The 12,752-nt window shown below is 38.0% G+C and overlaps 1 protein-coding gene across 3 annotated transcripts in view; it reads left to right on the top strand.

Moving 5' to 3' along the window:
- The window catches only part of DPP10 (dipeptidyl peptidase like 10), a 410,129-nt gene that overhangs the window by 392,826 nt on the left and 4,551 nt on the right, over positions 1-12,752 (top strand). For all 3 annotated transcript variants that reach the window (XM_056496455.1, XM_056496456.1, XM_056496454.1), the window contains exons 19-24: positions 16-85; positions 6,420-6,614; positions 7,895-7,949; positions 11,453-11,552; positions 12,272-12,330; positions 12,420-12,492. In XM_056496455.1, the coding sequence (XP_056352430.1) occupies positions 16-85; positions 6,420-6,614; positions 7,895-7,949; positions 11,453-11,552; positions 12,272-12,330; positions 12,420-12,492 (552 nt within the window). The remainder of the gene's footprint in view (positions 1-15; positions 86-6,419; positions 6,615-7,894; positions 7,950-11,452; positions 11,553-12,271; positions 12,331-12,419; positions 12,493-12,752) is intronic.

The raw sequence follows: 12,752 nt of genomic DNA, 5'->3' as shown, positions 1-12,752 counted from the left end.
TTCTTTTCTTAAAAGAATTCCCTTTACAGTTGTCACTGCCAAAAGATTTCACGGATCGAAACCAGTATGCCCTTCTATTAATAATGTAAGTATCCATTTGGAATATCTCAAAATAATAAAAAAGTGCTTCATGAAAATATTTAAATCTGAAGTTAGATTTTTTTGGTCCTTTTTTTTTTTTTTTTTCCCTTTTTGTAGGAAAAAAAATATCTCATGGATTTGAGTTGAGAAATGAAAAGGCTTCGTTCTAGGGAAGATTTTGTGACTGGTGTTGTCTGGTAGAGATGCCTGGGGTTTTTTTGAGCTAGTCAGACCTGAGTGTGCTTTGCTGTACTTTCATGTTTGGGAGGCACTGCTGCTTCTGATGGTGTAGCTCCAAGTAGTCTGCAGTGTTTCCTGGACCCTTGCTGATCCTGCCCACAGAGCATCTCACTCAGAACATCAGCTCCTTTTTATACCTGAGAGAAATGAGTAGAGCTTCCAGGAGTGGCTCAGTTGAGATGCATGAAGCAAAACTGCTTTTAGGAACACCAGAATGAAATAAAAGTTACTTTTGATCATCAGTGGTTGAAGGTGTGATAGGCATGATCCAAAGTCTGTTGGTTTTTCTAGAAAAGCTGTAGGAGAGGAAGATGGAATTCCCTGAAAACCTGTGCTGTTCATTTAAAGGAAGGTGGGGTGTCTGTTTCTTGCAGGGAGAGTCAGCCTTTGAGTTGTGTGTCTGCACATGTGCAGCAGGGGAAGGAACAGAGTCATGAGTGTGCTTGAAGCCTGTCTGGGAAAAGGTGATGGCCAGCTCAGGGCATCTCTCCTTTCTGCACCTGAACTCTGCATGGGTGGAGAGAGCTTTCCTGGACCTACAGAGCTTCTTCCAGTCCTGGCTGGAAAGAACTGATGTGAATTTCAGTAACAGATGTGTAGGAGTGCACAGATAAATTCATGAAAATGCCACGTTACTGAGCTGTGTCACTGGAGCAGATCTCCCCTCTGTGACAGCACAGATCCTTCCTGTTGGATGTGAGGTGTTTACAGACCCTGAGGAAGGCACAAACCTGCTTTTTTCTAATCCCAGTTTGTGTTTTAAAACTCAGAATTTTCAGTTGCAGTTATCAGCTGTTGTGGAAGCTTTCTGCTTTAATTGGCTCACGAAGATATTTTTTCTTCTCTTGTGGAGAAACAGGACACATGGATTTTATTTCATCTTTGCAGCATTTCCTGGCATGATCTTGGAGGCATGGTTATATTTTAAGCAGCTCTTACTCGAGTGCCAAAGGCAAAGTGACTCTGTGAATTGACCCCAGCAGCCTGCAGGGACTTGCACACTCTTGTGCCTGTTCCTGTTTCTGAGAGCAAGGGGACACGGAGGTGTCAGCAGTGCAACACTTCCCTTTTCAAGGATCCCAGTAAATACATCATCTGCCATACACAGCTGTGGTAAAATAAGGGTTATAAACTCGTGTACAACCTAGAGAAGACAAAAGGGAAAGATCAGAAACCTGAGAAGTCCAAGGCCAGAAATCACAGGAAAAGGAAGAGGAAAAAAAATAGGCTAAAGAAAATGCTTTGAATTGTTTTTCAATGTTAAGAGTTGAAAGAAGTGAGAACAGTATTGAGGCAGGGTCTGAATTTAAATTTACCAAAGCTGTTGGTACCCAGTGAGCAAATAATGTGGCCAAGTCATGATGTGTGGTTTATGTTTTATAATTCTTCTGGGGTTTTTTTATGATAGGCATATGGGATAAAAAGGAAAGTCATTAATTTATGAATACAGATTGTTGTGCTTACATTTAAAATATAAAGACTTTGGTTCTTTTAGGTCAGATTCTTATCTTTGCATGAATTCTCCATGTTAGCTTTAGCAAGGGTTATTTTTAGAAGACCCTATGCACTAGAGAAAGTATGAAACTGGAATTTTTACGTCTGTCCTGGCCCATGTACTGTAGCATGTTTTGTGTCTTCCCCTTCCCTAGAAGAAAAAGAAGTTATATTAAGCTGTTTTTCTTCAGCAGCTTCTTACAGACTTAAAGCTAAGGTTGCCAGCAATCCCTTTTTCTATTAAAGAGTTCCCCAAATGAAATATAAAACTGCAAACTGTCACTGAAATTATGGGATGCTCCCTTGTGGGATGATTATTCGAGCCAAATAAATTCTGCCTAGCTCTTGAGAAAGAATGGCTGGATATCTGTGGGTGTATAGGGGGTAATTTCTTGACCCACACAGCTCCAAATTGACATCCTAAGGTTTATTTCATGATCAGAAGTACTACTTCCAAAAAAAAAAGAGAAAAGTATTCAGGTCCAAAGAGAACATGTAGTTTTTATAGGGAACATTGATTAGTTGTGTAGATGATATAATTTCCCAGGTACTTGACTTTTCTGAGTCCCAGAGTGGTACTGTTGGGACTGATGGAGAAACACCCTGTTCTTCCTGCCAGCAGTGTTAGATGAGAGTTGGGGGCTGATAACAAGTGCTGTCTTTTGTACTGTTCAACTGCTCCTGCTTTCTTTCTTCCATTCTCAGCCATTATATAATTATCATTATATTCCAGCTATTGAGAGAAAAACCTTTGAAAATGAATGCTTACCAATGTCCTTGGTAAGAATGTTGGTTTAATTGTGTGTCCATTTTCTTGGAAGAGGAGATTCTATAAAACATCTTGATCCAGGCAACATGCACTTAAGAAATATAAAACCAGAAGATACAAGAACAGAAAAGTGGAGTATTAGCAGAGAAGTGGGGTTTGCTTTCCATCTCAGTAGCACTGCACTTTGAAGAGGGAAAAAAGAGGAGGCAGGGTGGAAGGAAAGAAGGTGGATGATGAGTGATTTTATGAAGGGAATGATGTTTGGTGTGATCTTTTTGGGGTTTTTTCCAAATCACTGAAAGCTAGTAGCCATTTTCAGGGTGCAAGACTATGAAAAGGCTTCTGTATTCATGCAAGGATATCTGCAGGTAAATTTGAACTTCCAGCACATGGCCTCTAGGTGCTTTGAGTGTTAAGGCTGAATTCTGGAAGGAGGCTTGTACCAGAGGAATCTGGTCCTGGTGTGAAACTGGGTGTGAGCTGAGCACAGTTCCATGTAGGCTCAAGCTCAGCTTAAGGACCAGGACTGATTATCTGTAACCATCAGCATGAAGATTGTGTGAGCATTCATCCATCAGCAGCTGTGAAGCTGCAATACTCACATTGTATTACTGTGTTAAAATTTATGTCCATCTGGATGGCTGGAATGTCTAACAAATCTCATGTAGAAACATGTTGGCTGGCACTCTTTTTCTTCCCAGAATTGTGATAAGTAGCCCATAAAATATTAAATAGATTAAAACACTTTTCTTTCTTCCATTTGTTCTCCTAAACCACTGATAACATTTCACACTCAGTTTCCTTCTGATGTAATACACACAGTATCTATATATTAAAGAGCTGCCTGGTAATTGCCTGAAGAAGTGATTACCATCTCTTTTCTATATAATTAAGATCAAAGTTTAAATTCCAGGTCCTTGATTTCCTCATTATGGTTTGCCTTACTCATTAAAAAAGTTGGAAGAAACATTTCTTGGTAACATACAGGAAATGATTAAATAAAGACTCTGGCATTTAATCTTGGTAATAAAATCAGAGTTGATAATCATTCTTTATTTTGCTTTGGTCGTAATTAACCTCATTCCTTCAAATGTGTAGATAATGTATCTTAAATATCAGTATCTATTATTTAATGTCATTTAATGTTGTCCAGTATGTAAGCTGATATTTTAAAACTGAATCAGTGGAAAGACTGTCCTGGTATTTGAGGGAGGAAAAACCCAAGTATTCTTTAGAGTAGCACTGAATTGTCTCCAAGAGGTTTCTGTTTGTTTATTTGTTTCCTTGTTTTCTTATATTTTGGTCACAAGCAGGGGTTGGTTTACCTGGTTTTGAGCTGATGAAAGTTTCAGGTCTTGCACAAACAATCAAACCTGTTTATGCCCCCTGTGAATGCACTCTTGGGACTGATAGCAAGATAAGGCAGTAGGATTGGAAAGTGAATATTTTGTGCAGCTTTGAGAACAAGCCATTAAAAGTGCAGAAGACATATAGAGAGGCATAATGCAAGTATTGGGAAATATATGTCTGCTGTCTCTCTGTGGAGGACAGAAGCACACCTCAGTTACACCATTTTATAGTGGCAGCTGAAGAGTAAAGAGACCTTTGGTGCTAATGGGAGTTCTGATATATACCTCAATGGAAATAACTCTAAATGCTTATCAAAGACTACTTATAGGGACATTCTTGAAATGAACTAGCTGCTGGAAAATTGCTTCCTAAAGCAATGCATCAAACAACCCATCATGCAGGGCTGGACAATATGTAGTGTTTAAACTGTGGGCCCAAAAGTAGCTATGACCTCAAAAAGGAGCTTGAGAAACCATCACTGTCAGTTCTCACCCACTGAGAAACTTGCTGAGGTTCTGTTTGCTGCTCCTTTATAATTGGAGAAATTCACTGAGGGTATCACTTGTGATTTAAAACACATTTTGGTTTTAAGTACTTTCTGGCTTAGAGAAAGGCTTATAAATGTAATGGTTCCCCTATTCCTAAGTGTCTAGGAATGCAACATATCTATATGTATGGTGTATACCATATACATACTGAATATATCTGGTGTATACCAGATGTATGTGCAGCCTGAATATAGAACATGTATAAATCATGAACACTGTGTTAGCTTTGTTCTCCTATTTAAAGGGAGAAAAACAGGCTGACTAACAATATTTTCACTTGTGTGGAATGTGTTAATCTGTTGGAAAGTTATCTAGTCAAACATGGATATTTCTGACATATTGTGGAAAGTTGGAAGAACTTACAAATAATTGTAACTGGTCTGAGGCTCCTATTATTGGAAGTAATGATAAATTCCTTGTGAAAACATCTGTGTCAGTGTACAGTGCTTCTGAAACCTTCCTCTGTGCAATGAGAAGAAATTGGAAGTATTGTTCTCCTTACTGCAAATAATAATAATTATATACTTCCTGAATTGTGTGTTTTCTGCAGAGCTCACTTGACAGTATTTCCAGACTCATTGCTTTGCAATGTTAGTAATTAGTGTAATCACAGCTGAATTGGTTAAGCACACCAAAAAAATGCCCTTCTTTTCTTTTTATAAAGCCAAGTATAAACCTGATGTGCAAGATAATGGTAAATCAAGCATAACATGTTGTGGCTGAGTCTGTAACTAAGTAATGCTGATTTCAGTACATGATATAGCAACTAAATAGATAGGTCTGACTGAATTTGAATTCATCATATGCTTGCTAATTAACTGAGTGATTACCTTGAAGATGGTGTTTGTTATCCACAGCCAAAGCCACATACTGAATCAGCACGTTATTGTATTTTTAAGACAGCACTTATTGTAGGATATTTTATCTCTCTTTCCTCCCCAGGGTTTACATAAGTCTATTTGGCAAAATAATAATTTCTGTCTTCATCTTTCTTTCACCTTAGACAGGATATTCCCACAGACCATCCAATTTAATTTCCATACAGCCAGCACAGACACTTTTACATTTTAATTTGCATTCCACTGGCAGATGCAGCCTGCATAGAACTATTTTGCATTTTGTACAACTTCATGGTAGCCTGTTCTTTTATTCTGTGTTTATCTTGGGGGAAAATAATGGCAAACTTCCCTTTTAAAACAGGCATTTGATTTTCTTTGTAAGGAAAATAGTGATTTGACTTCAATGGAAAATCTTACTGTTCTTCTAGAAACTGCATTCTCCCATTCTATTTCACCTTTTGTGCTGTAAACCACATTTTTTTTTTTTTAGTCATAAAATAGACTTATCACTCCTGCCTGGATCCATTTCTTCCTATGAATTTGGATGGAGAAAATACAATTTTCTCCAGTGTATGCTTTAGTCTTCTTTGTACTCTATTTCAAGAAATCTATTCAGGGATACAATAATGCAATTATTTTTGTTTTCTCAGATGACATCCTTCTTAATAGTATTATATATCCTACAAAATGGTAATCAGGGTGCTGAATAAATTTTACCTTTTTGTGTGTTCAGTGAGATTTTACAAATTCTGCATGAGCCTTCTCAGAACTGAGCTAGCCATTACTAATTATGTTTGGGGGTTTTTCCTTCACTTTTGTTATAAACAGCACCACCTGCTTTCATTTTCTGTGTCCTTCAATCAAAGTGTATTCAGGTATTGGCAGCACTGCAGCACAGTGGTTATAAAGTTAAAGAAATGATTTTGCTGCAGGGCTTGCAGCCCTAATGGGATGGTATTGATGGAAGTGACAGTAGCTCAGCAGGGTTGCATAACCAAGTGAACTCTGCCACGTAGGTTAAATAAAATATCAGAGCTCGGCACAGTGCATCACATTGTCAATAGCCTTCGTTTGTGTCTGGTGTGTTGGTATTTGCAGTGATGAAGCTCCAGGCAGCCAGTTGGTTACAGATAAGTTTCACATTGACTGGGACTCAGTGCTTGTCAACTCTGATAATGTCATCGTAGCTCGGTTTGATGGCAGAGGGAGTGGATTTCAAGGCCTCAAGATCCTGCAGGAGGTGCACCGCTGCTTAGGATCAGTGGAAGTGAAGGACCAAATAGCAGCTGTAGAGTAAGTATGTGCAGCCTCTTCTCTTTCCCCCTGCCTCCACCTGGATGGATGAGCAGTTGGACTAAAACTGCCCAGAATGTTCTCTCTGCATTGCTAATGTTTGTTTTTTCCATGTAATCCTTCCGTTACAAACAGCAAGTGAAAAATCAAAGAGGTGTTTTGGGGTTTTTTTTTTTGAGTTGGTGTTTCTCTTTGATAAAGCTGTCCTGCTCTGTGCAATCCAAATTTGCCACCTGAGCTAATTCATATATGTCCATATTCTGTAGGTAAATTTCTTGCTGTCCACATTAACATATAAATGCATTTGTGTTACAATATTTTAGGTCTGTACCATAGGATACTGCTCTCTCTCATTTCCACCACAGAGTTCTGGACTAATCCCACAAAGCAAATGGAGTTCTGGTGGTGTACATGAGAGCAAAATTTTGGCAAATGCCTGTTATTCCTCATTTGCATTATCATTCTTAGACTGATAGAAGTCTACCAGCTGCAGAAAAGAGTAATTTCTGTCTGTGGAGTACTCAAGTACAGCTTTGACAACACTCCTTACTCAGGGTGCACATGTCAAAATGGCTCATACCAAAGTTTGGATGGACTTTTTCTGGGGTTTTCCAGGAAAAGACAGATTTTAAGCCAGGTATTTTTTCTTCTTTTGAAAGGGGTTGATGCTTCAACCATTCCATGAATAAGCAGCTGAGTCTGATATTTCCCCTCAGGTCATTCTGTCTTTTCTGTATAAAATTCATCATAGATGATTAATGGCCTTGATGAGAGAATTAATTATTTTTCTAATTACTTAGATTCAAGAAGTTCTATTCATTCTATTCATCTTTTCTTCCTTTAGCTGGTGATAGGCACCTGGTTAAAGCCAGTCATTTAAGCTGTAGTCAGTGGAAAATCCTGGCATTTCTGAAGGATCATCCTCCCCAGACTGAGAGAAGATTCCAACATGTGTAGGAATGCTAAAGGGATCTCTCTTGTCTCCATTCACTGAAAAGCAGATGTAAATGGATAATTTAGACAAGATGCTTAAATTCAGATATCTAAATTAGGTGACATGGGCCAAACACCAACTGTTTCCCTTAAAAAAAGAAATTAGGAAACAAATCACATTTCCCAATGCAGTATTACTAATATGGGTGTAATTTCTTCTTCTACCTGATCTCCATGTATGGCAATTCCTTAATGCACAAATAATGGTCTTTACATACTGTATTCAGGAAGTAAAATCCACCATTTTACTCTGCCCAAATTAAAAAAAGATTTTTTTTTCCTTTCAGATCACTTCTGAAACAGCCCTTCATTGATCCTAAGAGACTGGGTATATTTGGAAAGGTAATATGCAAAAATAGCAGGCTATATCATCATGATTCTTTAAGAAAGTACTGTCAGTTCATAATATATTTATATATTTTCCTAAGACCATTACAGTTATTAAAACAAGGGGGAAAAGCCATCCATAGTTTACTGTCTGTTCTGCACAGTATTTTTTCCTCAGAACCGGTATTTAAGTCAATAAAATCAGTTTTATGGTATAACACTATTTGCATTTCAGAATCTGAAGGAGAAAGCATTTGTTAAAAATTCTGCTTTTGTTTTCTTTAGAACTTTTTAATAGGGGCTTGGTTTTTGTGAAAGCTTGTTTCTTACAGTTTTATATTTGGGCTGCAGTTAAATTGACAATGTTGTCCTATAAACTACAGGTTTTATATCTGAATGTTTTACTGACCCTTGGGCCTAGCTGAGCACCTACCCTGTGGTACTGTCAGCAAGTTCCTTGTTGCACCAGTGAGAAATCTTGCCTTTGTTATTTTATCAGCTGCATGTCATTGCCCCCAGCATGAGATACAACGAGGCACAGGCTCGACTTTTAGTAGCAACTAAACAGCATTTTACTGATGTCTATTAAAAAGCAGCAATTAGAAACACCACACAACTGCTGCTTCATCTATGAACTGGCATGTGCAAGCTTTTAATTTTTTTAAAGTTTTTTTTTTATTATTATTAAAAATGAAGCTGTTATCTTCCTTTGAGATCAAAGCAGTAACAAATCCTGATCAAGTACCCCCCAGTCATCATTTTTAGGAGCAGCATGTTTCCCCATGAAGTGCTTTAGCTCTCAGTGCTGCTGAGCTGCTGCACAGCCTCAGGCAAGTCATTTTACCTGCCTGTCTCAGTCTGTCTGGATGCAGGATGAGGAGATTGACATTTACCTCCTGCATGGCAGCATTTTGAGGACTGGCTGATGTTTGTGACTGTTATTAACATTCTACATGAGCACGACCTTCCTCAAAGATCTGAGCTCTTGCTGCACTCCTTGAGCTAAGAAAGAAACTCTCACTGCAAGAATTTCACTTGGGTCAAAACCAGTGTTTGGGTTGTAAGGGAGGAGCCAGAGATTTTCCAGCTGAGGATGCACAAGCAGGGCCAATTCCACCCACCAGGGGATTGTGGCACACACCTCCATCCAGGTTTTAATGCCTGTTACCAGTGTATATGAAAGTACACATGCATAGAAGCATCAGCTTTTCTCCACATCCTCTTCCTCTTTCAGTCATTTGATTGAAGATCCTGTTTCTGGAATGAAGTCCCATTGCTTGGTTTTGACTGCAGAAATTCTTTTCCTTGCTACCTGAAAATTCCCACGTGCTTTCTGCCAGAGATTCATCAGTATATTTTTCCCTAAGAGTGATGTGATGAGACAGTTACTGAAGATACTGCATGTAACCATGGCTTTACATATCTGCCCAGACTTACCCCCAGTTTTTTTTTCTTTCACACAATATTATTGATTGCCATGTTCCTGCATTTATTTTCTGAAAGAAGTGTTGAGGAATGAAGAGTGGGAAATTCAATAAGCTTTCAACACTACTTTGAATTCAGGGAAATTTCCCTTTTCCAAGTTAACCTTTCAGAGTTGTTCTTTTACTGTCAAAAGAAAAAAAAAATCATAAAATTTAAAAGTCAGTTTTATAATTAATAATAAAAAATCTATTTAACAGCTTCTTAGGGTTAATTGTATTTTCCTCCACTCTGTTTGTTTCAGAGTCAATTAAAAATCTACTTTAAAACTCATTTCTTTTTTATCACATGCAAGAACATGATAGGGAAACAAGTTTTTTTTCTTTCTATGCATTAAATTTGCTTTACTGATGGAAACGGAATATGCACTTTGCTTGAAAATAAATTGATTTTGGAATGGCTTAATGCTGATCTTATAAAGCTGGACTTATGCACACTTTCAAGGAGCTCTTTAAGAGGTTTCAGAACTGCACAGAAGTAAAATTCTTGTCACAATTGGTGATGTCAATGAGGCACAAGAGAAACAAGACTGTTCAGAAGGGGACAGTGGGGAAAATTGCCAGGCAATCTGCCAATGCCCCCTTGCTTATCTCTGTGAGGAGGGCAGCCTAAGTGATGTGTGATCCAAGGGCCTTTCTGAGCTGCTAGACAGCCAAGTGTGGTTCCATGGGGTTTGTGGTTTTATTCATGGAAGTGAAAAGAGAGTTTAAAAATCAGTTGGGATTCTACAGCCAACATCTTTCTTCAAAGTGCAGCAATTAGGCTGCAACCCCAGAAACCAGCAGATGAGTGAGGCACCACATGTTCTTCCATCAGGGCATATGGAATAGCAATGTCACTGTGAAATGATTCTAAGAATTTATTAAAAACTCACTCTGTGGTGTTTTTGTCCTGGAAAGCCTGGCTGGAAGCAAGGACACAGGCACAAAGGGAAGAAACTCCCAGGAGAATTAAACAAGCTCTTAATGAAAACATGGAATAAATAATAAATAACCTGGCTATACCTATCCTTGGATTAAAATTGTGCTGTGGAGCTACCGGGCAAGACACAAAAAGAATATTAAACAAAAGTAAAAGCAGAGAAAACCCAGAGGCAAAGGAAAGTTGCTGTTCTCTTAAACTCTTTGAGTTATACAAATTACAGGTGCCCTGTCTTAGGTGAAATCTACTCCTGCACTTGAGCAAATCTGGATGGCTCTTGGCCTCCTGGGCTGAAATTTGTATGGGACAGGAATAACTCAGTCCCTCACACTCCTTTGGAAATCCAGCTCCTATTTGGTATTCTCTTCAGTCTGTCCATTCCCACTTAATATGGATTGATTGCAAAGTAAAAGAAACCTCTTTGCCTGTATTTCTTAAATAAGGTTAAAGGGTTTTCAATTATTACCATTCTTCCACAGAAATCATCTGTTCAATAAACATTCAGACATGAAGAAAAGGAGCAACCAGCATTCATAAAAGTCCATGAGAAAACTGCAAACACTTGATGCATAATCTTTTTTTGGATCAGCTGGTATTTTGCATTACATTTTCCTGTCATGGGGTAATTTCATCTTCCTGAAGTGTGTTGTGCTGAACACAAAACAGCAGCAACAAAAAATACCTGAAGAAATACCAATTTTTCAGTACTGATGAAGGGATAACAAAATGGCAAGTAGAGAAATTTGTGGAGCCCTAACATACAAGAAAATCATCAATTCCAGATGCCACAATTCAGAATTTCATTTTCTCTGAGTCTAGAATGATTACAAGTGTACAGAAATGGATTGCCAGTGTCATTTCAAGAAAATCTGTGGTTTCAAATTAAAGCTTTCACAAAGGTTTCATGGCTCTCTGGTGTCAGCTATTCCAGGGGAGATGTGCTAGATTTGAGGATGGTGGAGAAATGTGCAATACTAATTGTTATTAACTGCATAGACTAAAAGTCATGACCACATCAATGAGATCTGTAAAAATGATACCACTAGATCAGTGGCCTTTTGCTTTATTCTTGCTGGAATGAAGTAAATCAACCAAAATTTCAATCCCTTTGTTAGGGATATGGTGGCTACATCACGTCCATGATCCTGAAGTCCAGCGAGCGGCTCTTCAAGTGTGGAGCTGTGGTGGCCCCAATCACAGATATGAAGTTATATGGTGAGTACTCCCTGCCTGAACCTGTGTGACAGTTTATGCAAAGTACCTTTCATTCATGGAGCAGCTGTTTATTTTAACTAAGGGCAGATAACATAAAAATGTTTGTGAGATTTCACTTCATTGTCTTGGTCTGGCCTTTAAATGGAAGCAAAGCTGACACTGGGGCAGTTCACCAAAATTATTGACAGCACTGATTTTACAATTACCTCATTTCCTAAGAACCTTTTATGTATATCAGCATGAATCAAGTCTTGTATTAGGAATTAATCCTTTAAGGTTAGCAATGAGTCCCTACAATATCAACCATGTTGTTATTCAGTCACAGGTTATTTGGTTCTGTATGGAAAGTTTTGGGCACAGGAAACCAAACCAGATTACTTTAATGCTGTGTTAGACTTTCTTTGGGTTTTAGCTTGTGTTTTCTTTTGGATTTGGGTTTTTTTTTTATTTTTGGTTGGGGTTGGGTTTTTGTTGGAGTTTTTTTTTTGATGGGGGAGGTTGATTGATTTTTGGTTGGTTTCTTTTTTTAACTACTTAAAAGTGGGTTTAAATGGTGCATCAAAATGGTACAATGTATCTCTAAATTAACATCTCGACTTCATGGCTTAAATAACTTCTGACTCTAAGTCAGAATTGATGAGTTTTAAAATAGAACTAACTTGGAATTCACAAGGTTTATAACTTTGTTTTTTTGATTTTTTTTTAATTTATTTTTGCAGCATCAGCTTTTTCAGAAAGATACCTTGGGATTCCATCAAAAGATGAAATTACCTATCAGGTAAGTTTAGCATAAACAAGTAACTTAAAATGACCACTTTACTCTTAAAATGCCATTCAATTACAGCTTTGTGTGTGTTTGTTCACCAGGCATCCAGTGTATTACACAATCTTCATGGTTTAAAAGAAGTGGATTTGCTAATAGTCCATGGGACAGCTGATGGTAAGTATTTACAGATGCAACTGAGTTTTAATAGGCAGGTGTTCAAGGGCTGATGAGGCACACACCTAGCAAGTACATTTGCACTTTCATTTTCCCTCTGATGGGATTTTTTTCCTTTTGTTTCAACTGTCACTTCTAACTCTGAACTGGTGGCACTTTTCTTTGCTGAGGATTTGCACCTTTTAGGTGCTGTACATTATAATTTGTTTAAATCTTGTGAACCTCTGTGTTGCTAGTGAAAGGTATTGCATGAATTATTA

Source organism: Oenanthe melanoleuca, chromosome 7 (assembly GCF_029582105.1).
Source record: "Oenanthe melanoleuca isolate GR-GAL-2019-014 chromosome 7, OMel1.0, whole genome shotgun sequence".
NCBI classification, from domain to species: Eukaryota; Metazoa; Chordata; class Aves; order Passeriformes; family Muscicapidae; genus Oenanthe; species Oenanthe melanoleuca.
This window is presented reverse-complemented; position numbering and strand designations above follow the sequence as displayed.